This window comes from Corapipo altera, unplaced genomic scaffold, assembly GCF_003945725.1.
Source record: "Corapipo altera isolate COAL_440 unplaced genomic scaffold, ASM394572v1 22b, whole genome shotgun sequence".
Classification (NCBI taxonomy): Eukaryota; Metazoa; Chordata; class Aves; order Passeriformes; family Pipridae; genus Corapipo; species Corapipo altera.
The window spans coordinates 816,847-843,814 of record NW_020884876.1 but is presented as its reverse complement, the minus strand read 5'-3'; the positions used below and the strand labels follow the sequence as shown (position 1 = coordinate 843,814).

Here is a 26,968-nt window from a genome sequence, read left to right as displayed (position 1 = left end):
AGACTGGGAAGTAGTCCTTGGATGTTAAGTTCCTATTGAAGCTACTCTTGTTATGTTAAATAATTTATACAGGCCCAGGGAGAAGGAGAGGCATTGATTCTGGAACCAGCTTGTCTGTGCATGCACTGCAATGGGAGGACAAGATTGAAGTGTGAAGAATACAACATCTGTAACAAGGAAGGATGATCACTTTTCCTAGAATGCCCAGTGGCCTGGTAGGAAAACACTTGAGATGTTAAAAGCCTGGGTTGATATCCCTGTGACAGTCAGGACAGATTTGAGAAGAGGTCTCCTGTCACCAAACCTATATTCCTGTCCTGGTTACAATAGGGGAAGATGGAGTCTTTTTGTGTCTCTTTACAGTGTGACTTAGCTATTTAGCCTCAGGAAGGAACTCATAGCTGAAAGCGCTGGGTACAGTTGGGTGGCTCCTTCTGCAAAAGGCATGTAATTTAGGCTGTGATCCTACCCAGGGCATTTCTCTACAGCTTTGACATCTGCTTGCTGGATGTCAAAGTGTTAGCTTTCTCCCAATAGAAGTGGCACCAGATGGTGGTGGTGTGACTTGTGAATTCTGCTATGCATTTATCGCTAAGAAAATAGAAGCTACTGCTCTAAGTATTGTACTGCCTCTGTCCCAGACACTATCAGGATGTCACTGATAGTGATATCCTATATCAAAGATCTGCTAATGATCTAGAAAATGTACTGTCCTGCAGCAGTGATCTCTCCTTTAAGTAAACAAATGGTGCAAAAGCAGCCCTGGGATCTTGCGCCGTGTCACTGTGAAGGTCTGTCATAGGGTGAGGCTGCTACAGGTCTTCAGAAATGTCTATATATCCAATCCCATGACTGCTGAGCAATTTTCCAAAGAGTGCCGAGACAGATTAGAAGAATACATATGAATTACATTGCAACTACATGGCTCTAGTTTTTATGTGCACCTGTTTTTCAGCAGTTGATGATGGCTGTGCTTCCTAGTGATCTGAGGGCCTATGAAGGGGATTTTCCATGTGTAGTGCTGCTGATTCTCTGTTAGCTCAGACAGTAGGATCTGCTTATTTTAGATTTATATCTCAACAGGATGTATCCATCATAAAAACTATGAAGAAATTTTAAATTGCAGAGACTGATTTTAAAGCTGTTATGTAGAGCGTTAACAGGCTATAGGAAGATGCTCTTGAGTTGCGTGAAAGAGCTGTACCAACATTTCTCACAGCTTGTAGTGTTCTCACTGCTTTTGTTAAGTATAATCCTAAGGATGAAGTTCCCTGATGCCTTGGTAATCACTTTTATTGTTGCTGCATTCTTCCCAGGACTTGGCATGTGACTTTTAAATAATGTTCTTGTTTGTTTTACAGATTCTAGGTTGACCTTATCATAGGAAATATGCACTGTGGTTGTTACCAGCTCTCTGTTCTGCAACAAGATGACTAAGTTTGTCAGTTCAGTATTGCATATTGCTGTGCCGATGATCCTCTTCCCTTGAACCTCAGCTCAGCTGCTGCGTGCTACTTCAGTTCATGCTAAATTTGCAATCTTGACTTCATTGAAGTGCAAAATTGCCTTGCTTGTCAAAAACTGGTAATACATACAAAACAATCCAGTACTTCATTTTTTTTTGTTCAAGTCGAGGCTTATGTAGGCTTAGAAGAAGTTTCAGAATTTCCACAGTATGTGAGCAGCTGTTTAGGTTGTGCAAACCGTGTTAAATATTGAAGAGTTTAGGTTGACTCATATTGGTGCATCATTTTAGTGCTGTAGTAAACAGCAGTATCCATCAAAGTTGAGCTTAAATGGAAAAGCAAATGATGGTTTAATTAATTCTTGGCAATAGATTTGTTACTGGGGTTTTTTTGTTTTGTTTTGTTCTGTACATTTTGCCATAGAAGCTGGCCATCAAATTTGCTCCACAAATCTGCCACAGTATTTAACAATAAATTGTATAGATTTATCATGAAGTATGTTAACAGCATCGTTCATTGTATTATTCATGGCCAATTGTGTGTGAAGCCACTGGTCAAAGGAAGGATACAGCACTAATTATCACACTTCACATGCCTGTAAGAAGGTTGGTTTAGATGTCCTATCTTCATGCCAAATAAAATGGACATTGTTCTAGGAAAAGGGCATCTGATGTCAGGACTTTGTACATAGGAAGAATTTGTACTCAATGTATCTTTCCTACTTCAGTTCTTTTAAAGATAAAACCCATGAGAAATAGCATGTGATGCTTAAAATTAAAATTTAAAAGCAATATCTCTATGCTTTTTAATATAGTAAATACTTCAAAAGCTTTTTGCATATTCCATGCTGCATGACGGAATTTGTTTGACTGAATTTGAACCTTCTATCCTATCCTACAGCCTCCTGCCTCCTCAGTAAAGTAAGCTTATGCATTGGATGGGAGTTTTCTAAATCTCTCATACTGAGCATTTTTTGGTTTGTTGGTTTTGTTTTTTGTTGTATGTCTTAGTGAAATATTCATTTGGATAGAAGGGAGGAGTGATTATCAATCTCTTCTGAAAAGGACTCTGTGCTATGTTTCTCTGTTTATCAATTCCTTGACTTTGTTACTGCACTCACCTATTACCTCTGTCATGATCAAACTTTTGGTGATAAATGTTTGAACTCCCATCAAGGCTGGAATTTAGCTTTCACCATTGCCAATCTTGGTTGGTAAAAATCAAATAGGCATTAATGTATTCCAGCCAACCACAGAGTTTTAACCAATGAAGATGTCTTACAATTACAAAAATATATATATTCTTAGATTGTTATCAGAGCTCTTGAGAACTTTATGTACATACAGGAATTGTGTGCTCAGATCACCCAGAATTTTTAAACTCATCCACAGTGTTTCTGCTAGTAAAAGTTCTGAGACTGAATTCTCCTGACAGGACCAATAGCAAGAAGGTTTTCTCTTGAAGGAGAATAGAGCAGAGCAAAGTATTTACAACTTCTGTTTTGGTGGTGGTTCATGATCATAGTTTCTGGTTTGTTGTGGAGTTGGTTGGACCAAGTCAGACTGATAGGCTATTTCAAAGGAAGGTTGAAACACTTACATAAGCGGAATTTGTTGTATTTATTTACATTTATCAAATGTATTAAGCCTGGCACTGCATGGTGTAATATGCTGAATGTTGTGGTGGTTTCCAGGCTCCAATTTCGCATTCCTGAGCTACACCATTTTAAATGTTTCCCAAAAGTCTTACTGAAATGCCTCCAGAAAATCAGATCCTTTCTCAGTCTAGAGTGAGAATGTAAAAAATGTGGACTCAGTATTTCCTGTGGAGCCCCATCTGGACTAGCACAGCAGCTCTCTGTTGGCTCAGGATAATTGAGTGGTTTCCTGACTTGCCCTCATAAAGGAGTCTTTACTTGAATAATCCCTTCCTTTCCTGGCTTGCATTTTCATTTGGCTTCTGTTTGTTTTTATATTATATTTCTTGTTTCCATGCCTGTGATGGGTTGACCCTGACTGGATGCCACCAAAGCCACCTCAGCTGCACATAAAAGCAAAAATGTAACAAAAGGCTTATTGGTCGAGATGAGGGAGAGATCACTCACCAGTTGCCGTCGTGGGCAAAACAGCCAGACTTGGGGAAAATTAGTTTGATTTATTACTAGTCAAAGCAGTGTAGGGTAATGAGAAAATAAAAACTAAATCTTAAACATCTTCCCTGCACCGCTTTCTTCTTCCTGTGCTTAGCTTTTTTCCTGAATTCTCTATCTCCTCCCCAACAGTGCCTCAGTGGGATGGGGAGTGGCGGCTACAGTCAGTTCATCGCATGTTGTCTCTGCCACTCTTTACTCCTCAGGGAGAGGACTCCTCACACTCTTCTCCTACTCCCTTGTGAAGTCCCTCCTGGGGGAGACAACCCTCCGTGAGCTTCTCCAAGGTGAATCCTTCCCAGGGACTGCAGTACTTCATGGACTGCTCCAATGAGGGTCCTTTCCGTGGGGTGCAGTCCTTCCAGGAAGGCATGGGGTCCTCCATAGGCTGCAGGTGGATCTCTGCTCCATTGTGGACCTCCACGGGCTGCAAGGGGATAACCATGCTTTTCACCACAGGCTGTGTAGGGGAATCTGTGCTCCAATACCTGGAGCATCTTCTCTTCCTCCTTCTGCTCTCACCTTGGTGTCTGCAGAGTTGTTTCTCTCATGTATTCTCACTCCTCTCTTCAGCTGCAATTGAGGAGGTTTTTTTACCCTTCTTAAATTTGTCATCACCATTACTGATGGGTTCAGCCTCTGCCAATGGCAGGTCTGTCATGGAGCTCTCTGGCATTGGCTCTGTCAGACACAGGGCTTCCCCTTCTTCCGGCAGTTTCTCACAGAAGCCACCCCTGTAGCTCCTCTGCTACCCAAACCTTTATATGCAAACCCAATCAATGCCTCCAAACTAAAAACTGCTGATGGGCAATATCCCTGTCTTAGGGCTATGCACGAAAACTATGTGTGGAATATTTTACTAATACAAACTGAATGTCATATTTTACTGTGTTTTGCAACATAATTTGATTTGTTAAGGCTTGCTATAGAATCAGGCTTCTTCAATATTTTTATTAGTGACCTTGGCAGTAATCTTTAGATGCTGTGGAGTTTTGAAATAGCATCAGTACAGAGGAGAAATAGACTAATGTAGGAAGAAATGAATTATCTTTGTAACATTGAATAGAGAAATATATAGGGGTCATATGTATACAACCAATACAAAGAATTTTTTCTTGAAAATTTTCGACTGGACAACTCCACAAGGAGTGATACCTGAGTGCTTTGAATGAGAATAAGCTATTGTCATGATACAGTCTGAGTAAATAAGTGCAAGAAAAGGATATATGAGGGGAGGTGGTGCACAATGTGCTGGTGAGGTTGCCCTGGCAACAAGTGTGCATTCTGGTCAGCTTTGACAGGGCATGGAGCTGGTTGCTTCATGGAACATGCTTGTTTCAGTACATTTCAAGGACAAGGTTCAACTCAAGAACACAGATCCAAACTATTACAATGACATTGTGGAAGAACAACCAGTTTTCAGTGATATGGTGTTTGTGGAGCACGTTAGAAATACTGTTTCTAATTTCTACACTCTGAGTGCTTATGAGGTGCTTTCTGAAGAATTAACAAAAAATGTACCCGTATTTTTGGTGCTTGTTATGCAGTATTATGTTGTGATCTTACAGTGTTATCCATTTGGACTTGATGTGTATATTCATGTGTATTTTATGAGAAAACTGGGTTTCTCTCTAAACTTAAGGTTTCTGAAGTACTGGAAGTCTTCTGTGTCACTAATGAGAGTGAATACCCAATAGGCTTTTACACAGATACACATTTTGACCATTCGAAATAGTATAGATAGTTTTATTCTAAAATAGAGACTGTAATGGGAAATGAGTAGTGAATCAAGTAGCAACAGGTCTGATTTGGTCACTTTGGTGGTAATGGAGATGATTGGAATATGAGGAGACCAACTGTTACTGAGGTGGCCTTTGAAAACAGGTGACAGTACAAGTGAGCAAGAACATTAAATAGTGCCTCTGTAAATTAATTGCACTTAATTTTTTGTTCTACGCTTTGAACCATTCTTTTATGGTTGCACATGGAGTGACTGAAGATGTGGTAATTCTGTTCTCTAGCAGCAGCACTGAGATATGTCTTACTCCAGTGCAGATCTACTTTGCAACCCCTATCCCAGCCCATGGACTTTTGCTCCCCAGGTGCTGCTTGAGAGCTTTATGATGGGTGAATCATACTTGAGCAAAGCCAGGTTGTCCAGGAATCTCCACAGAGAAGACAAAACTCACCTCCTATCGTTGACTCTACTGCCAGCTTCTCCATAGCATAGAGCTGTTGTTTCGGACAGTGAACACTGATGACTTGCATCTGCTCAGCCTTGCAAGCCTTCAAGTGACATGCAGTAGTCCATCAGGTATTACCAAGTCTCTAGTAAATGTACTACTGTCCTGATTGTGCTTTATCATTTCAATTTAGCAGTCTTGAAAGCTGCTTTACTGTTCCTGGGTCACTGACAACCCTAGTATGAAAGTATCAAAATTGCACACCTGTGTGTACTTCTATACTTCCCGAAGAGTGACATGGGCTTCTCTGTCAATGAGTAAAATCAGTGTTTCTTTCAGGAAATACCAGTTTCTTCTGGTGTTTATTCCACTTCTCTGCTTCTTTGGATTGCAGATGCAGAAGAGTGGATAAAAGGGATTGACACACTTGTATGCAGGAAGGAAAACTGAAACTTGAGGGATTCTTTTATATATCAACAATGAGCTGGCAAATACATCAGCTCTGAACTGACAAGTACATCAGCCATGAATAGGCATATAGGTATGACAGTTTCAGATAAATTCAGGCCAACAGTATTGCCAGTAATAGATTTGTACTGCAATTAACAGGATTAGGGAGCAGCATTCATCGTAGGAGTACTAGAGATATCAGGTGATTTTTTCTTTTAATTATTATTATTGTATTTTCAGATTTCTTTTCAGCTCCCATTTCTCTGTTTCCTTGAGCAGAGCAGCAAAGCTCAACTGATGTAGCAGACAGACACAGTTGTTGCTCGTCTCACTACTCAAGGTACTGCTAGTACCTTGAATAACACCTGAGTTGTTTTCTGTTACCGCTCTGTCACTTTTCTGGGGAGAATTGCTGTTGGATGAAGGAGGGAAGAGAGATTGCTGCCTGCTTTCTCTCCCTTTGATTTATGCTGTGAGCTTTGACAGGGTTCTCTGGAAAGGTTGAAGGGAAGGGAAGCCAAAAGCACAGTAGGTATGGTGCAGGGCAGTGTTTGGGAATGGTATCATCAGAGAAGGGCACAACATAGGATTTTTTATATATGTAACAAGTGATTGTTTTACCTTGTCCGTATTTAGACCTGTATTAACGACGCTGAGTATGTGTACCCTATCTGCCCTTAAATCTGTGTCTTTTGGAAAGCAGTTAGTCTCTGAATAAAAAATATTCACATATTATATCTGAAGTATAATATGTTTTATATTATATTTTAGGTGCAGGGCTGAAGGTTCAAAATTCTATTCTTCAGGTACCCTTCCAGAAGGAAGTTCAGGAGATATTAGTATTCCTCTTAAATGCAGAGAAGAAAGGCAGAGGCCAAGTCGCATTCCCAAAAGTCAGTAAAATATTAAACTGATGGATTTCCCATCTATACTTCCTTATCTGTATTTCAGTTTCTCATCCAGCTTAATAAGTATTATTTGGTTGAAGTATATCTTTCAGAAAGACATCCAGACTTGCCTGAAGACATAAAGTGATGGAGAATTCACCACTTCTCTTAGTTAATTAATGGAGATGATTAGTTGATGGAAGACGAATTTATGCCCTGGTTCAGTTGTGCCTGGGGAATTTATTGCCTATGGTTGATGTGAAAAAGCATTGGTTATATTTCTGAAAGAGCAGTAATGTGGTAACTGGGGTTGGTAAATACTTGCATTTTAGTAACCTCAGGTCCAGATGACAGACTACAATTCCTAGTATATGGTAGTTATATTTCTGGAGATATAAAGCAGAAACCTTCATGGCTGGTAAGTTGCACCTAGAATATTTTTATATCATCAGAGAAATAGGTAGACATCAGAGAATCTTGTTTTGAGCATGTGCCTGTAAAAAGCTGTGACTCTAACCGAAGAATGTTTAGCCTTATGGTATTAATAGGTACTACATCACATGGCCTGTGATGCATTAGGTGTCTTCTCTGATATTCCAGCCACAGGTAAAGGAACTCTTGTTTATCACTTTATATGCTATTAAATCTATTTTCATGATGACCTTTGTGCTTTAGGATCAAGCTACTGGTTATATGTATGAGTATTACTCTGATAGTTCTTGATTATAGTTTCCATTGCTTTTGTTTGAGTGCTTATTTTAAGAATGACTCTAGTATTTTTTTTAAACTTTGCAGAGTACAGATGCCAATTCAAATGTGAGGAAAAGAATGAATGCCACGATACAGTCCGAAGCTGATGGTGGGAGCCGAATTGACACAAGGCACAGCTCCATCCAACCTCCCTCTGTAGCTCAGGGGTCTTCTGACATTACACCCCGCTCCTTTTCTGCATCAAGTCCCAACCCCTTCACACGCATCAATGCATCAGAGACATTATCTTCTGCAAGAGCTACCCCTCCAGCTCCTCCTTCTACCCCAATTTTAACTGGATTTGTATCCCAGCATGCCACAGCTGGATCCCCTTCCATTCAGCACTTGCTTGGATCTAGACTGGAGCAGATTCAGACCACTACACCTAATACATTAGGAGCATCTGCAAAGCCATCTGCTGTCACACCACCTGCTCCCCCTGCCTCTCACTCTGGCACGAGTAAGATAGACAAATATGCACGCATTTTATTTCCTGTTACCTTTGGAGCATTTAACATGGTCTACTGGGTGGTGTATCTATCCAAGGATACCATGGAAAAATCAGAAAGTCTAATGTAGTTTTGCTGCTATGTAGTAGTTCCTAAATTATACTCACATTTGATGCATAGTTTCTTCTTTTGAAACTATTTAAAAAGGTCAGTAATTCTTATTTATAAAAGCTGTGTGCTACTTTCCCATTGTAAAGGCTGGAGCTGTTGGGGATAATTAGTTAACTCTTACCAGAGTAATGGGTAACAGTAATGGGTCTTCCTCCCTTCAGCTAGCAATGAACCATCACTCCTTCAGACAAACTACTCTGGATGTACAGAACTTGTCTTTGGGAGGAACATGCACTGAAAAAATCAGAGGCAGAGGTGCACAGCTGTGCAGTGGAACACATCTGACTGCTAGGAATATGCACGTTGGCTATTACAAATCCCTGAGGCACCCAGCACTGCTGTCTGAACACAGCATTGCATTCTCTGAGTGCGAGGTCCATGTCCTGAATATTTTGACAGTGCTTGCTAGAAAAGGACTGTCCCTGCTAGATTAAAATTGGCAGAACAAGGGGAAGAAAATGAGAAGTGGAAAAAGAAAAAGAGAGTCCAGCCTGGGAAAGTGCAACTCTGGGAAAGTTATGCAAAGGAGTTGTAGAGCTCCATATATTTTTACTAAGCATTATTTTGCATTGTAACTCACTCCAAAATAATAATTGAACCTTGTAAAATCTGAAATCTGATGTAATTCTCAAAATTGGATTTTCTAGTTTGGTAAGGTGATCTTAACTGTGTGATTCTTCTTTGACCTTGCTGACCAGCCTGAGTGGATTTATTCCTGAATTACATCCATTGTAGTAGATGAGGACCAGATCCGCAATCTTCAACTTTTTATTTGAATTCTTTGCTTTTTCCTTGGATGTTTTGGGGTTTGGTTTTTTCTTTCCTTCTTCCCCCACCCGCCCCAGATTTTTCAGTTACATTCTTGATTGCCTTTGAACACATGTTCCGCCCCTACTTTATGTAATGTTTGTGTCAAGTTAAATTTTCAACATAGTTTTAAAAGTGTTCAAAATTAAGCAAAAAAAAAAAAGTCCTGTGCTTTGATGAGTGCAACTATGGCGCATGTCACTGTGTGAATGAAAGACACTCTTTTTGTGAAGGACTGCTGTGACATAAATAAGGAAATAAAGTTTCTAGGTAGAGCCCAGGGAAAATTTATGATCCATTTGTTTATTTTAAACTATGGCATAGATAGGCACTTTTCTTAGCATCTCAATATGCAATATGCAATATGCAAGCTGGTGACTTTATTAAAAAATCAAATAGTTAAATCTGATAGAAGTCTTGATCATAAATGTTGTTTTCACTGGAACGGGTGGAAGATACACTGTTAATACATATAAATATGTTTGTACAGATCCATCTGGCTAGGCAAAATGGTTAGTGTTTCTGTGCAGATGACAGGTGAAAATCAGAGGCCAAATTCTCAGTTGTGATCTGGCTGTGTCTTTAAAGGGTCTGGACTAAACCTTAGCTTCGGTTGATTGGAATAGAAAGAAGATTGGTAGCCTATGGTCAAAATCGTATGCTGCAGGGCAGATCAGGTGAGTGTTGAGTGTGCCCAGACAGTGATCAAAGGACTGGTGGAGACCACAAGCAGGTGGGCTAATTGAGAGCATTCTGAGACTGCCCTAGACTATGCTGGGACAAGAGTCAGAATAAAAAGAACCCATAGTGCTGAAACTATGGCTGTGTCCCTGTCTGTCTGTTAAACTATGACTGTGCTTCTGGCTCTCCAAGCCTTTTAGCCATCTCGTGACTGAGAATCTGACCTTTAACTTATGGGACCTGGGAGGTGGCAAGGCTGCTCTTCCATGCATAACATTGGACTGTAGATGATAGAATGCAGAGGATGTGGGAGTGTCTTACGTGACTTTAATGTAGTGATGATATAAACAATTGCCTGAGTCTTTTTTTACTTAAGGGTTGCTCTCAAATGCCAGGTATAGTCCTTTCTTTTTTTGTCTTTTACATCTAGAAGATGTCTGAGATTACAGCACTCCTTGAAAATCATTACATGCAACATACCACAGAATTGGAAATGAAGCACCCATGCAAGATGTCTAACTGCAGTAATTTGTATCTTTGGATGTATTGCTAGTTGCTGTAGGTGCTTCCTCTCTGATAAGGTCACATTGTTACAGATTGTAAAAATAGATGATAATGTGCAAGAGATTGATTATTTATTTTGTTAAATCAGAAGAAACAAAGCTAATCCTCTGGCAATTATTGATTATAATTACACAAACGATAAAGTATTTGTAGCATGAAGAACGATGACTTTCTGTGTGGGGAACCCAGTGTGTGCAGCAGAAGTTACTGAAGTTACTCTTGGCTTTCCTCTGTGATGAAAACCAAGGATGTTTTTTCTCAGGCAGAGCTTTAAACAATTCATTAGAAACAACTCTTTCTTCCTTCCACCCATCCTGATATACTGATTTATAATCAGCTTTTTCTAGTGCATTGTTCAGTGGGATCAGCACTGGTTGAGGCTAAGATTGATCTAAATGTGTTACTTGAATTCACTTGTAGTTTCATTTTAAAGACTTATAGGGAGGAAAAAGGATTGCAAAAATTAATAGATTACAAATATTTATTTCTATACTTCTATTTTGGAAGAAATTTTTAGGGATACCGCAACAAAAAAAATTACCTATTTTAAATCTGACAGTGTGTTTTTGAAGTACCTTACAACACTTCTATGCCTACATCGAAAATGAGACACATTAAAAAAAATCATTGTGAGTCTAGGACTCATCTCTTGAACTGTATGACATATTTTGTGTTGCAGCATATAAAGAAATTGCCATAATTACGTTTCCAAAGTACATGTGGACAATATAAATAGAAATTTATTGTTAACAGTGATTCTTCCTTATATTTAATCTTCTTGTAGAGCGATCAGAAACGGTATAGAGCCTGTAGTATACTCACTGATGCTGTAACTCAGAAGCACAAAAAAAAAAAAAAAAAGTGGGAATATGCTAAATATAGGAGCCCAAATGTTCAAAACTGCTAACTAAAATCCTAAGGGAAAACATTGCAGGTGTCATTTCAGTGACCAAATGGCTTATTATAGCTGAGTTTGAGTGAGATGAACTCTACAGGAACTATTTTTTGTTGTTTTTTTTTTTTTTTTCCTATTGGCTTTGTTGAACAATCTTTTTTTTTGAGAGTACCATAGTGATTTAAAACTAACCAGACACTTGGGGTAAGTTATATCTGTGAACAGGAAAGAAAACTGGATAGAAAGCCAAAATCCTTACCAGGGAGTGGGGATACATCTCCACTGACTGCAGTTTCCTTGGAGACATTGTTACCAGCAGCAAAACTCTCACAGATTGCAGTAGTGCAGCCCTGACCACTAATGCAGTCGTTTGAGAAAAACAGTTAAAAACGTGGTTCAGGAAGGTTGCCTTCATAGAAACTGAAGTGTATTTTGTAGTCAACTATGAGCCCTCTATTAACAGGTTTCACTGCAATTGTGAAAATAATGAAGCTGAGCAAGGTGGTAAACATAGACCCCTCCGTCTATGGTCACCTGAGCTCTTAGAGCTCACCAGCAGTACTGGAATCTGTTTTTCCTCCTACAAAGTGGACTCATCCACTTCGGTGGTGCATTTCTTCTCCCATGTGTCTTTTAAGGGGGAAAAAGTAAACTGTAAACTTTGTAAACAGTTTAGTCATCCACTTTACATTACCATGTGATCAGACAAGTAGACCATATAATAATTGAATAAAAGAGGTAAATAATAAGGAATGTGAATAGAGCTTTTCTGTTAACAGGCACTAAAAGTTTATTGCTTATGGGGTGTTCAAGTATAGCCTCTGGCCTGTCATCGTTGTCATCATTCAGGATGGACCTTGCAAAAAAACAAGAAAAGCCAAGTAACTGTATTTAATAGGATTTAACCAGTATTTCTACAGAAAATTGAATGAACTCAGCTTTTTGATATGCACAGAATTCCATCTTCTTCCACTGTCTTGTGTACCTCCTATATGTCATTTGGCCACAGTGTACCTTAAGCTGCAGTGTATTGTCTGTGTGCCATGTGACAATGTCAGGGGATGCGGTGTGTATTTATCCAGTTTATCCAAAGCCTAGTGCTCCCATATCCCTTGTGCTGTTGGAAGTGGAGGGAAGGCCAGAATGGAAGAATGACCACACTGCTTTGTAAGAGACACGTGTTGGCCACCTGGGACGTCTTCCCGTGGATACTACAGGAGATTTCCTAGGAGAATCTTTCTCAGTGTACTTTAGCACACTGTCCCTCCGCATACCAAAAATTTCCAAGAGGTCTATTTGGAAAGCAGAGTAGGTCATGGACTTTGCACACTGGACTCCAGAACTTTTGCTTGACCCAAAAGATTAGGGAGGAAAGAAATTTTGGTGAGTTTTTTCTTGTCTTCCTGAAACCTGCCAATAGGGCTTGACCACACTGAAATAGAAAGGGGTTTTGTGACTGGAACTGTTATGAATTGCAATAGAGACAGCTTAAAAAAATTTACCATTGGTTTTATTTAATCCTAATATTGAATAACAGACTAGGAAAATGGCAGCTGTGTTGAGAAGCCTAGGTGTAGTGTAATATCTACTGATGATATTAATAAAGCCAAGGATAATCAAAGTTGTAGAAATCTTACAGAACTACAGAGCTATGTGGCAGTAAGTTTATGGCAGTTCAGTGCTAAGTGGGGAGAATAGGAGCCGCTTCCCTTTGTAGACTGACAGGAGTAAAGCAATACAGCTTCTCCATTTATATTTGGAGGAAAAAAACTCTATAAACAAAATTTCATACTCAGTGAAAAACCACAGGGTAAAAAATTATGGAGGTCAGTATTAACTACCAATCACAAACCCCGAAAAACTAGGAAAAAAATCCAGGAAAAAATTGAAAGTTAAATTTAATTTAAAGTTAAATGACAGTAGCATCTTTTTTTCCTATTTTTTTTTCAAGAACTTATATTTCTTTCACTGAGGAATTCCAAAGTATGTTTATATTGTTTTAAGGATTTATACCGGTATTCACTGACACCAATATGTGTTTTTCATTTACTTCAATCCACTTTAAACAGGAAGTTTAAAAAGAAAAAATGTGCCATTTTGAAAGAGTCTGATACAAATTAATTTGTGCAGTTTTCATTTGTAGAATCAAGATATAGCTGTTTTGGAGAATGCTAGTGTGGTTAATAGTTTCACCGTGTTCTGAGTAAATCAGACTTCAAAAGTAAGTTTTTGCCACATCCAAGGAAGTGAGAGTAGTGTGAAGTATAGAACACCCTGTAGAGATGTCTCTTTGCTAATATTATGTACTATTTTCTTGAGGGAATGAAAAACGCAATGTAAAATTGGTAGAATTTGTAAACATACTTTCTTTTCACATTAATTAAATAATGCAGTAGGTTTTTATTTCAGAACTGAATAGCATTGCATTCTGGTCTCTAACTTATTGCATCTACAAGTATCTCTTACATTTTCTTATGCTTTTTGTATTATTCCACTATAAAGGATTTTAAAGCAAGCCATTGCAGTTCACTACATTTTTTGGTCGTATTTCTATTTTCATTTTCATTGAGAGGAACTGAGAACATGATGGCTTCTTCAAAATAAAAATAACAGCAGCAAAAATAAAAAGCCTTGGAGATTCCCTTTTTTAGAAAACCATCCAAACTCCCATCAATTATTGAATGCTCTTCTTAAATAATAGCATAGTTTTGGCATTAAAAATACTAATGCTGTTGCAGCAGCTGGATACATATACACATGTACCCACAGAAATAATTCCCTAAATTGTAAGGAGGCAAACTCAAATGCACTTGCTAATAGTCTTGTTTTGAAAGAGTACCCTTCTGGATGGAAAGCACCATATGAGGCAGGTGTTTTGTTTTTTTGTTTTTTTTTTTTTGTTCATATATCTATTTTCAAGAAAAGTATCTGTAGGAAAAGTATAGTACTATTGAATTAATCTTCAGCTAGCACAGAGATCTGGGTTATTTCATGCTGGTGGTCTTTCTGTTGTTGATCTTCAACATTTGCTTGGTGTTTTTTGTGAATGCTGTATCCAAGTTGCTGTTAATGGACATAGTAATCTTTGGATGATTTGATGGCATAAAGAAACACTTAAGGAAATAATCATTATTTGTGAATACATTTTCATCCTTGGAAGAATGTTAACTGGGTGTTGGTTGAAGAAGCAGGTGACAGTATGAAGCACTCAGCTGGACTTCTGAGCTTGATGCATTGCAAAATTTAGTTGATTACTGCTTTGTCTTGCCTCATCATCCTGTGTTGGTGGCTCATCTCCATGGTGAGTAAAACTGCTATGAGAACAGAAGACTCAGAAGTAAAGAACATGTTTCTTTAAAGTTATTTCAAAATACGATATAGTTAACCTTATTACTAACAGTAACTTCACGGTATGCTTTATATTTGCAAATTTTAAAACCTCCTTCTCTGTTAGAATGTACTAAGTTGTCAAATGAATAAGAAGATACTTGTCATAAATACATGATTCTGTATGTATAGGTATTTCATTTCTTATTTATTTCTGGCAACATTCTCTATCACCAGGGCAGTGGTGGAGGTTGGAGGCATTTCAGATAACCAGAGTTCTTGAGCAGTTACACGAAAATATTTGTTTCATAGATACACACCTTTGCAAATCAATACCAGCAGTGCTTTCATGGTGGAAATTAATCCACTTGTGAAAAATCCTGGCTTTGAGTACTTAACCTGTATTTGAAGGGCTGATGAAGTATATTGGGCATGGCAGGACTCAGAGCATGTTTTATTATAAGAGGCTTCTGGGTTGGAGCCGGATTATGTCCTGCTGTGCTCTGAAGCAATCTACACTAGAGAGACTATAAGCAGAATCCATGGGTTTTTGTGGCTCTTTTTTAAGATCCCACTGTAAAACTATATTATGAAGGTACTGCTCTCATCTTCTTCCTTATTGTCTTGCTTTGTGTGGGGAGAAGTATTTCAGTGCTTGTGGCGAGCAGGCTGAAATAACTTGTCTAGCTAAAACCCAAGTTTGTCTTGTTGACTTTTGGCTGGTTAATAGCAGTGGAATGTGTCTGATCTGGCTCCCTGTCTTAGTACTGATACAGAGGAGGGGGTGAGAAGGCTGGATTGATGCTTTGAGCTGGATTAAAGATGATGTGAAACCACAGTCTGAGGATTCTCATCCTACCTCCACTGGCATTAAAACAAAGACAGTCTCAGGCTTTTTCAAACCTCTGGTACCCCCTGTGGTCATTTTTCCTCCACAAACATGATTTTTTGAATTATATCTATGACAAAAAATGGAGAAAAAAAGTAGAAGCAGGTCAGAGTTTATGAAAGAACCAAAATCAATGAAGTTATTTGAAGAGAGAGAAAAGAAAGAGAAGGGAAGACATGAGTATGGATGAAAAATGTTGTTTCTTGCTACCAAGCAGTTATTTTAGGATATGTCCTGTTAGAGGTACTAGAACTGCATCTGGCAGGAAACAGGCTAGAAGTAATTATTTCTTAATTATAAGTATAATGAGAAAGTAATAAAGAAAATTGTCTAATGTCCTGTTATAAACATTTGTGTTTCATTGAAACTGTTTTCAAAAAATGGTATTTTCATTATCAGCCAGGAAGAATTAGGAGACAGAATGGTAGGGGAAAAAGATTGAGTTTTATTAAGTATAACTGTTTCCCTCTGTTTTAGAACATTTCTCAACCAAAAATGTAAACAGTAACATTTTTTTAATCTTTCTGGAACTGTATATATTTAATCTTCAGTAATGAAGCACTTTAGAATGTTTAGCATTTAACTTGCTTTATGTTTAAGAGACTAAATATCATTGCTGTCTCTGATTTAATTCAGTTCATAGAGGGGATGGTGGGAAGTAAAAGCTTTCATTACAGTAACAACCATTTTTTTGAAGTGTCATGCCTTCCTCCTAAATCTGAGGACTTCATTCCTGTACCTGAATTCCTGGGAACTGTTTAGTGCTGAGCTTTTCTGATAATCCAGTCAGTGCTACAGCTTTTGGAGTGCAACTGCATTTAAATTTGGCATGTCTGAGAATGTATGTCCACAACCTTGGCACTTGCACATTGTGGATCCCATGAAAGACAAAGATGTGCTTGTAACCCACCATATGGGTCCATGAGAGCTGTTACGCTGCTCATGTGGGAGAAGATAGAATCTGTGGTCATAAACAAAGGATAAGGACAGTGAGACTGCCTCTTTTAGAGACTGTGCAGATCTTATATTGAATTAAGGCTCTTATGAAAATGCCCCCTAAACTCTTTTCCAAGTAGGCAGCTTAGGAACAAGCTGAGTGCAATGTGGAATTCAACTGCCAATCCTGCAAAAGGATCAGCACAGTTAATCTGTCCTAAGGTTTCTGGTGCTGTGGCTAGAAGACTGGAAAGATGTGAGGTAGCAACTGCTGCCAACTGGAACACATTCATGTTGCTGTGTATCCAAGCTGTACTGTATGGCATCAGGGTCTTTGGCATACTGGGGGTGGGATGGAAAATGCTTTTTTGGAGTACAGAATAGGGCAGAATGAAAACTCTTCCTTTGGCTCAGCACTGCTCATATTCACTGTAACAGCACTGAGCATCTAAAAGGAGGACTAAGGTGTATTGCAGTCTTCTCTTCTCCTCACATGTCTGCTAAATGTTCTGATGTGGAATGTGGTGGGAGTGACAAGTACATGTCTGGTAATGAAACAGAACATCTTTAGTAGTGCTGCCTGGTAGTACCCACAACCTCATGTCAGCAGCCTGTGGCCCTTCCCAGAAGCACAACTGCATCACTGATTTTCTTTTTTTTTTTTTTTTGTGTGTGTAGGCCCCTACCACCTCTCCTGTAGCTTAAACGTTGGAAAAAGGTGTTTTCTCTTTGACGCTCATTTCTCCATTTTGTTGTGTATTTATGAAGAAGAAAATCAAACTGAATTTTTCTTTGGTTTTTAATTTATTTTTTAAAGAGGCTTTCTTACCTGCACACATGGAAATCACAGGCTCCATTGCAAACTTTAGGAAGGTAGCAAACTCTTCTAAGCCAACTTCAGGAGTCTCTCTATGCTTATATTAAAAAGATAACTTTTGTTTTCAAATTAATTTGGAGAATATTTGGTTAAAACTTTATAAATTTTAAATATAAAAATATTTTCTCTCTACTGAAAGTGTGAATTTTATTTGTAGCCATTTCACTTAGGAAGATAAGGCACAATGAATGTGTGTGGGTTTTCTCTTAAGCTAGTTAATATATGTGATGGTGGAAAAGATGCTTAGCTGTGTGATATTCAGTAGCCATTTCATAAGTACATGGGTGGTATTTTTTTATTTTGGAGAGTGTGAAGATGATACACAAACAGAAGGTGAGAAAACTCTGTAGAGAGATTTTGAAAGACTACTTCTCACTTTCTCTCTGGATATCATATGCATAAGTATAGTGAAATCAGGTAAGAAAAAATATGTGAATAAAAGAAAAGACCTTTTTTGATCTTCACACTGTCGGCTAGTCTTACGAAGTATGGAAGTTTACAGCTTCCCTGTATGCTTCCAAGTTTTCTCTCTGCTGTGCCATGGGGGAAGTGCAGAAGGTCGTACCTTTTCAAATAAGACCTAGGAATTTTTAGGTTCAGTTCATCAGTCAGGAGGACACTCAGTGCTGGCCTTGCTGAGTTGGGAACGTGGTTTTGTAGATCTAAATTTTGTCTTGATGGAGCAATCTGCTCAGCCGGAGAAGGTATCCCAGTTCTGGGTCAGAACAGTTGAGGCATTTTGCTGAGGTAAAATGCGAGAGTTGAATTAGGCTTATGGGCTGCTCATTAGCTGTTTAAAACCCCCCAAGTGTATAATCTAAACCCACACTTTGGCACGTTCTGGTACTTTTGCGCTGCTTTGGTTTGTTCCAGATCTGTCTCTGACTTTGCTCCCTTGCCTTGTGGCTGAGGTGGGGAGCAGCAGTTTCAAGGATGGCCTGGGGTTCACATGCCTTCCCTTCAGCCATGAGCTCTCTCTGCATCACATCTCCATCACCAGGGGGGACAGCAGAGTCTGGGCAGGGAGAGGGTGTGCACCCATGCCACTGACAGATAAACTCTGGCAGTCAAGCAGCAAGGCACAGAGTGGGTAGAGTTGGAGTCCTGAAGTAGTAGTGTTTAAGGATTGTTTTCTGGATTTCAAGATCCTGTGCTAGTGCAGTGGCATAAACCACTTCGGTTGCTTGAAATACAAGTCAGTTTCAGGATTTTCTGTTTTCTGAATTTTCTGACTGAGTGCTAGGACTGCCAGTCTGCTCATGCTGTGTGCTGCTGTGGCAAGGACCATCAGACTTGGGTGTTTGTAAAGAGTGCTGCATCACTAGCAAACATACAGAGCAGTCACAGTGTACTAAAAGCCTGTCTGCAGACAGTATTTACTTGCTGGTAATAAGTAAATAAGCCCTGCTAGTGGTTGCCTTGGGTTCCTTTTTTCTCCTCCTCACCTTTACCTACCACCCTTGCGCTCTACCAGTTCTGATATTCCAAATTGCTGAGGCAACTTTGTGAGCTGTTAAAATTGGTCTATCTAATGAATGATGTGAAATACCCTTTTGCTCTCAACTCACAGTTGAGAGACAGGCTGGGAGATATCAACTAATTCAAAGTTTAAGACCTGTACCAACTGAGGAATGAAAAAAAAGAAAAAAGGGGAATTTCTGTGTGAAGTGTAGCAGCTGCTATATCTGTGTGTCATTTTTAAGATGGAAAGAAGTAAAAAAATCAAGAATACAGTATTTACAGATATTTTAATTTACTATAAGCTTTTCTTTTCCTGAGAAGCCCTGTCCACTGTGACCAAAGCATTTGGGTTTAGGCTTAGACATTGTAAGGAAGACTCCCAGTGAAAAATACGAAGCTTTTGGAAGTATTTTTATTTTTCTGTAAAAGTAGTGGCATGCAGAAAATCTACACTAAACAAGCATAGTAGAAATGCTTCTTTAACACTCTCTATAGAAAAGTCCTAAATCCCCTAACTTCTCTGTCAATAATGTAACTACTTCTGCAATATGTAACTGTCCTAGATGCATGTTGCAAGAGTTTCTGTGCCATGTCAGATTCTGTTTATCCCTTTGTATTGGCTCATACATGCAGAAAAACTGAAAGGAAATCAAGGCAAGGGAAGTCTTGAGGTTGAATTCTTTTACACCATTCCTGATGCACATTTTAGTTGCATGGAAAAAACGTGGCTGGAAGGATTGGAAGAATCAGAGGTTAACTAAATTATTTGAATGCATATGTTCAACGCTGGTCACCTGACTATACTGACAAAAGGTGGTTTGATAGGTGTCAACTTGTTTTGCTATTGTGCAGCTTAACTGTTACCTTCCTGTATTATGAACATCTATGTATTTGGAAAATAAATCCATCTTGCAAGAAAGATTGTGCAAAAAATTGTTCCTATTATACTCCAATGTATATTGCTAATGTCAAATAAAATACAATTGTGAGAGTTCTTAAACAGTTGTCTTTCTAATTGTGGCCTAAAGCAGGAAGAGAAAGGAATATAGTAAACTTATTTGGCATAGATTCTCTTGTAGTTATTGCTGGAACATTGATGTTCACTAAATGATTCAATCAACCTGATGCTTTATATTTGAACAGATAAAGGAATGGGTTTCATTAGCAATATGATGAATGTTAATCTGTAGTATTATTTATTAAGATGGCACATGAGTCTACTGATGTATCTTTGTCAAGATGTCTCACTATATTAACAAGCTAAAAGCTGAATTCATTACCTTGCGTCTTTCACAGCATCGGAAACAAATAATACACAGATTAGCAGTGCCCACTTTTGTTATCTAATTTATTTATTTCTAATTCCTTTAAGGTAATCTAAGAGCACTTACTCCTTGCCTTACCTGCCAACAGGCTAGTTGTCAGCTGCTCTAATTCTTTACATGACCTAAAGTGATTTTCTAATATTCTGTGCTTGGGCCTGGCAAAGTGCATTAGAAGACATAGACTTGTAAAAACTGTGTTTCAGCAAGGATGAAATATAGCTTGCAACAAATATGCATAGAGAGACATGTGGAGAAATTATTTTAGTATGCACACTGGCCCATGCAAGGCAGGGAGTGGGGCACCCTAATTTCCTTTGCTAAGTGTGGCCAGGACCATCAAATCTTTTTGCAGGTGAGCCGAAAGCTGTCAGAATGGCTTACAATGCTGCAAAGTGCTGTAATTGCCGCTTGCTTCAGGGACAGATGTTGATGCCAAGAAATCTGCTGTGTTTGACAACCACAGCTAGATCATAGATTTGGAAGACTACAGCCCTTTCTCCTGTCTTCTGTGGCTGTCATTTTTAAGTCAGATGCATGAATTAGTCATACATGCTGCTGCTGCCACTTAATGTTATATGGCATGATGTTACCTACCCCACATCCTACATTTTACTCATGTCACTTGGATTGACTGGATGGGGAATTCTGTGGTTAGGTTATAACTGAGGCCTGTTGAGCATCCAAGGAAAGTTGCTGGGGTCAGGTTTTATTTAGAACTATGGCTGCTGGTGGTGTAAGAGGAGGCTTAAAACAATTAGGAACTTTGCTGTGGGCTAGTGCAAAACATCTCTTAAATTCATTTTTCATTCCTCTTCGTATACTGGGTACGATTAGTGCTTCTTGAGAGCCCTAAATCTGTTACTGGTAATTAGGACCATGAGACTTCTGTTGTATGTATATCTTCAGTCTGAGTTTAAGAGAATTGAGCCCGTATTTCCTGTCCAAATGGTCTCACTGTAGGCTTGTGAAAAATCTGTGATTGAGCTGGGAATAGGTGCCCTCAATTCACATTAAAATGTTCTATTTTTATGTGTAATGTTTAGTACTTTTAAGAAAAAAACACAGCTGAGGAGGTCTTGGTTGGGGAAGTCAGGTTCTGGCTTTTTGTCTACCACTGCCTTCTCCTGTTTTCCTCCCTCCTTTCTGCAGGGCTCAGTCTCACATGCATAGAGCTGGGATGCTCTTTTGGAATGGTCCTGGAGAAGACAGAATTAAGTATGCCTTTATTTAAACAAAAATCTTGGTCACAAATGCTGAATGTCACTGTTCATCTACTGAGCAGCCTTCAACCTGGTATGTATGAAAGTTAAAACCTGCTCAGCCTATTAGATGGTCTGAGATGGTAAGACTAAAATTGTCTAGGAAACAAACTGGATGACAGCTCCAGATATAAGTGAAGAAACACCTGGGAAAAGGCTGAATGTAGCCCATGTGACTTCATAGCTTATGCTAGCAATTGTTAGGTCAGGATGGGCAGCCAGCGGAGGCATAGAGAGACAGGAAGTTGTATTGACTTCAACATAGCTGAGTGAGGCTGGAGGAGAAATTCAAAAGACAAGGGGAAGGGTAATCCCAGTGTAAGTGCAGGAAGGAATTGGTCACAACCTGATGCTATTAGGTCAGAGAAAATGAAAGCATGAGTTGATGTGATTAAGCCAGCAGGATTTAGAGAAATTATAGATCAAAGGCTTGTTTTTCAGATTGGTTGGAAAGTGATGCTGGAGGGTAGTTGTTAAGAAGAGTAGAGGACCTACCTGTATTGCTGAACTGGCTTTAATGCTAATGAAAGCCTTTGGATGGGAATTATGTGCCAGCCTTGAGGGATAGTATGAAAGGAATCTTACTGGAAACCTAGGAGGTCTTGGCTGTTGGGACAAGTTGCCAAAGACATTCTAGGGTGGATTATGTGTCCAGATGTACTTGCTGATATTTATTGTAATTTTGGATATGTTTCCTATGTGACTTTTTCTGTTGTGTTCTGTGGAGATTTTTACTTCCTCAACTGAGAAAATTTCATTTCAAAGTAGAGGAAATTCATTAAAAATGCATTGAAGTGTTTTCTTTTTCAGATGACAAGAAGCTGAATAAAGAGCTGCTCTGAAGTGGTGTTCACAGCATGGGAGAGCTTGCCAAAACAACACAAACAACACAAACAACTTGGGGCTCCCCAGTGTTGTATCTACTCTTTCTGGTTTTTAGATTTTTTTAACTGATTGCAGACTGAGGAATTCTTCTTATTTGCCCATAAAAGACCTTGAAAGACTTCTATCCATTTTACAACACGTTCCCAGTTGACATAACTGTATGTGCAACGTGGAGTCACCACAGCCAGCGGGCCATTATAGCAAAGGAGAAGCCCTCTGGGGCCCCTCGAAGCATACTGTGAGGTGTTTTGTTTCAGGAGTCTGTCCAGGATCTGGAGCTGGCAAAAGTGGATGATTCAGTTGGTTCAGGAGATAATTTCATACATGTTTTTCACAGTGTTTCTGGATCCCTTGTTTGAGGAACCTATACACCCAGGAAGCCTTAGCACCAGGTAATGTATAGACAGGTGTTAGAATGCCTACAGATTTGGCCCTGAAGGGAATAGGACTCAGCTGGAGAGGCCCAAGCATTATGTGGGTTTATGGACACAGATCCAGTGATAGGAGGACTATTTTTCCCCAGGGACACTACATCATTTGAGCTCCATCCTAGCTTTGTGACTATATCAACACCACTGTAACTAGGTGTTATAATGTGTTCATATGGGGCACAAAGAGAGACTTTGCAAGGGTAGAGGTGTCCAGTCAGAAGTTAAATGGGCCTGATTATTCACACAAGTCTGGGACTGCCTGAATGATTTTTGCTACTGCAATGTAGCAGCCTCTTTTTTTACCAAGCAATTGACTTTGATTCCTTTATTTATTCTCCTTAATAACAGTCTTTGCTTTTATGGAAATGAATAACATCTGTCAGTTCAGGCTGGAAGCTGTGCTTGTGTGTTTTTTTTCTGAATTTTCAGCTCCTCCAAACAGCATTGCATCTGTGTTGTGTGATTCACAGTGAGCTATAAAGCACAGCAGTGCTTTGAAGGCAACATATGTAGGCTCTGCCTTGTATGTTGGCAGCTGAAGGTCAAGAAGGTGGGATGCCTTAGGAATGAAGAAGCAGTCCCCTACCAGATTCCCTGGCTATCACAGGGAAAGAGATGTTGGAGGTGTGTTTTCCATGCTCTCCATGTGGCTCCAAGTCTCTCTCACCAGCAGTACTGTCTGAGAGTTGGCACAGTTGGCATTACCCTAAAGCCCCTTTTTAGTAGCCCCTTTTTACTTCAGCATATAAGATTGCAATAAATACCACTTTTGAAAAGCAAGTATGATAAATTTTATCCCTGAATATGTGAAAAGATTATAACTGTTTGTGATATAGCAACATAAGGAGAGAAATTGTTAAGTCTACTCCAATTCTCTAAATGGAAGCCTCTCTTTCTGTGATTTTAAGAGCCTGGGATCCTGTAAGCATATTGGGTTTTGATAATTTTCACATCCACCTAGATTAGCTAAGAAGTCAATGTTGATACTTCTGAATATATTTAGTTATCAAACTTGTGACCACTTATGTATCACAGTATCTGCCAGACCTTTCTCGATCAGTTCTTATATAATGCATGTTTTATCTTGCCCTTATTTCTGTAAGTTGTTGTGAATGAGCTGCATTCTAAAATATGAGCAATTAGGCTTCTCTGGGACATAAATAAAATCACATGAACATAAATGGCTATCAGCTTGCTATTGCAAGTGGTGGTGGGGAGAAAAGTTGGTTTGGTATATTCTGAAATTTGTTCAAAATACATGTGTTTGTATACCAAGAAAGGTTTGGAAAGAGCTAGTCTCTAATGGATTGTTTGGTTCTCTGTCCAAGGCATCTGCTGGACAAAGCTTGATAAGTAGGTGCACCTGACAAATAGGTGCATCAAAATCTACGTATGAAAACTTTTGTTCATGTGCTGTATGTGCCTTTCAAGTATTTAGCCACTGAACGATCTCTCTGTTGGAATGCAAAAACAGTGGATATAAATGCTACCAGTAAGGGAGAAATATGCTGTTGTCGGGGGAAAAATACAGAAGGTATGCTGGAAATATGAGACCTGCAGAGTGTGCTAAAAAAAAAAATAAATGCATTTAGCAGCAACTTACCCAGAGTTTTTAGTCTGGAGGTAACAAATGTCTCAGTGTAAACCTGAGTGAAGCCCAAAGAAGTGGTTGAGAAAAGATTAGGATATGCTGTCTTCACAGTGTTTTCCTTTGAGACACCTCTGGATAGTTCCTCTCTAATTCTAATCTCTGAAATCCCTTTCTGAGACACTCTGACTCTCTGATAAAAATAGGATAAGGAGCCAGGAATCCCACAGGAGGAAAATCAAGAGCCTCTGCTCTGAAGATCTCGATTGCAAATCCTCGGTGAAGTGCTGGTCATCACAACTTTTTAGGTGCTGGTTCCTACATTTTTTTTTCTAGGAGTGGGGAAGAGGAGAGAAGGGCAGGTGACAGGGAAATTTGACAGTGTGGATGGGCGGGAAAGACAACTCTATTCTCAGGTAATCTTGGCATATTTTGAACAATATAAACAAATTGTTTGTTTTCTAAGGTACTTTAAGATCTTGGCCTCACTGTTTTTTTGTCTTTTTCTTGAACAAATATGCTGTGGAATGCAAGTCTTGCAAAAACATTTAGACTTGGCCATGTAGAAACTTGTACTGAACTCCATATTAAATCTTTGGTTAGGTATCCAGCCTCTATCCCCAGGCATGCTGTGGTCTGGTTGTTCAATCATAGAGGAAGAAATGATCTGTGGCAGCAGTAGGTTACAGATGCTTAAAACAAGAGCTGAGGGAATGAGCGTGAGCATTCTCTTGTGTCCTGTAAGCTTGATTTATTGTTACTTTATTCACATGAAAGTCAAATTTGTTGAGTAAATTATATAACATAAGCATCTCTTACTTCTGTTATTACAGGAACAGGGTGTGCTAAATTCAGCAAATCAACCAAATCATTACTTAATCATGTGCTTAATTCATTGTCATGGTTTTTCCTCATGAGTATTGGTTATGTCCTCACAAATGCATTGCTATTGCATTTCCCTGTAACCGTTATTTCTTTTTTTCACTATTCAGTTAATACGTACTACATTAATGTCTTTAAAGTTAGATGACCTCACAAGTAGTTAATTCAAGATACAAATAACTTTGTATTGTGCTACTAACGTGTTTATTTAAAGAGTTTTCCAGGGAAACATTTATAGAATAGAGCATTTTGCAAGAGTCATGAAGAGACTCACAAGAGAAGTATAGAAGATATTTTCAACTGTGTTTGTGCTGGAACTGCTGAAGAGTGAGGTACAGATCCCTACAATAGCCAAAGTACAGTGGCACCAGATTTAATCTCAAATCCTGTTTTATGCCCCTTTTGTTTGTTTGTTTTTGTTTTGATTTTTTTTAGGCTTTGCCCCATATACTGCTTCTGTCCTAAGCTAGTCAGTTCCTGCTTTCCTTTACCCAGTGTTCGTCCCTGATCTCTCTTTGTAACTGATTCCCTCAACTAAACTAATAATTGAATTCAGTGGAACTTGAGGACATTCTCAAGTGCTCTCCTGAAGAAGGATGCTCTGGTTAATCAGACTGGAATTGTTTCTGAAGTAAATAAAATTCATGAAGAGTTTTCTGAGTTATGAGTAAATGCAAGAACAATTTATGTTAATTTTGTCACAAAGTACTTTATTCATAAATTGTTCAGGCAACTAGATAAACCTCTCAGATACCTGCTGTAGAAGAAAAATAACCCCACTTACATATCCATTTAGGAGCTTTTGTAGGTACCACCAGTGCAGTAGCTATACTTTGCAGTCCAGTGCTTGGACGGTGAAACTCTTCACTGGGTGAAAAACTGGCTAGATGGCTGGGGCCAGAGAACAGTGGTGAATGGAGTTACATTCAGCTGGCAACCGGTCTTTAGTGATGTTCCCCAAGGCTCAGTATTGGGACAAGTCCTGTTTAATATCTTTACAGATGATTTGGATGACAGGATTGAGCGCAACCTCAGTAAATTTGCAGGCAACACGAAGTTGGATGGGAGTATTGGTCTGCTGGAGGGCAGGAAGGCTCTGCAGAGGGATCTGAACAGGCTGGATTGAGGGGCTGAGGATAACTGTCTGATGTTCAACAAGGCCAAGTGCTGTGTCCTGCACTTGGGTCACAGCAATCCCCTGCAGCGCTATAGGCTGGGGGAAGAGTAGCTGGAGAGTTGCTCATCAGAAAGGGACTTCAGAGTGCTGTTTGACAGCTGGCTGGATATGAGCCAGCAGTGTGCCCAGGTGGCCAAGAAGGCCAATGGCATCCTGGCTTGTATCAGCAATAGTGTATCCAGCAGGACCAGGGAAGTGATTGTTCCCCTGTTCTCAGCACTGGTGAGGTCACACCTCGAATGCTGTGTTCAGTTTTGGGCCCTTCCCTTCAAAAAAGACATTGCGGTGCTGGAGTGAGTCCAAAGAAGGTCAACAGAGCTGGTGAAGAGTCTGTAACACAAGTCCTATGAGGAGCAGCTGAGGGAGCTGGGGTTGTTTAGCCTGGAGAAGAGGAGGCTCAGGGGGGACCTCATTTATCTCTACAACTACCTGAAAGGACACTGTAGTGAGAGGGGCTCAGACTTTTATGCCATGTCTCA

At 39.3% G+C, this 26,968-nt stretch overlaps 1 protein-coding gene across 6 annotated transcripts in view; it reads left to right on the top strand.

The window, feature by feature from the left end:
* GABRA4 (gamma-aminobutyric acid type A receptor alpha4 subunit) overlaps nt 1-26,968 on the top strand; it is a 69,473-nt gene that overhangs the window by 27,843 nt on the left and 14,662 nt on the right. Inside the window, exons 9-12 of one of the 6 annotated variants that reach the window (XM_027635552.1) lie at nt 7,055-7,141; nt 7,931-8,345; nt 24,767-24,846; nt 25,527-25,878. In XM_027635552.1, coding sequence (XP_027491353.1) covers nt 7,055-7,141; nt 7,931-8,345; nt 24,767-24,846; nt 25,527-25,550 — 606 coding nt within the window. In that variant the 3' untranslated portion in view covers nt 25,551-25,878. Of the gene's footprint in view, nt 1-72; nt 216-6,192; nt 6,303-7,054; nt 7,142-7,930; nt 19,943-24,766; nt 24,847-25,526; nt 25,879-26,968 lie in introns of those variants that run through there. The other 5 variants (XM_027635553.1, XM_027635551.1, XM_027635555.1 and 2 more) reach the window with 5 other exon arrangements.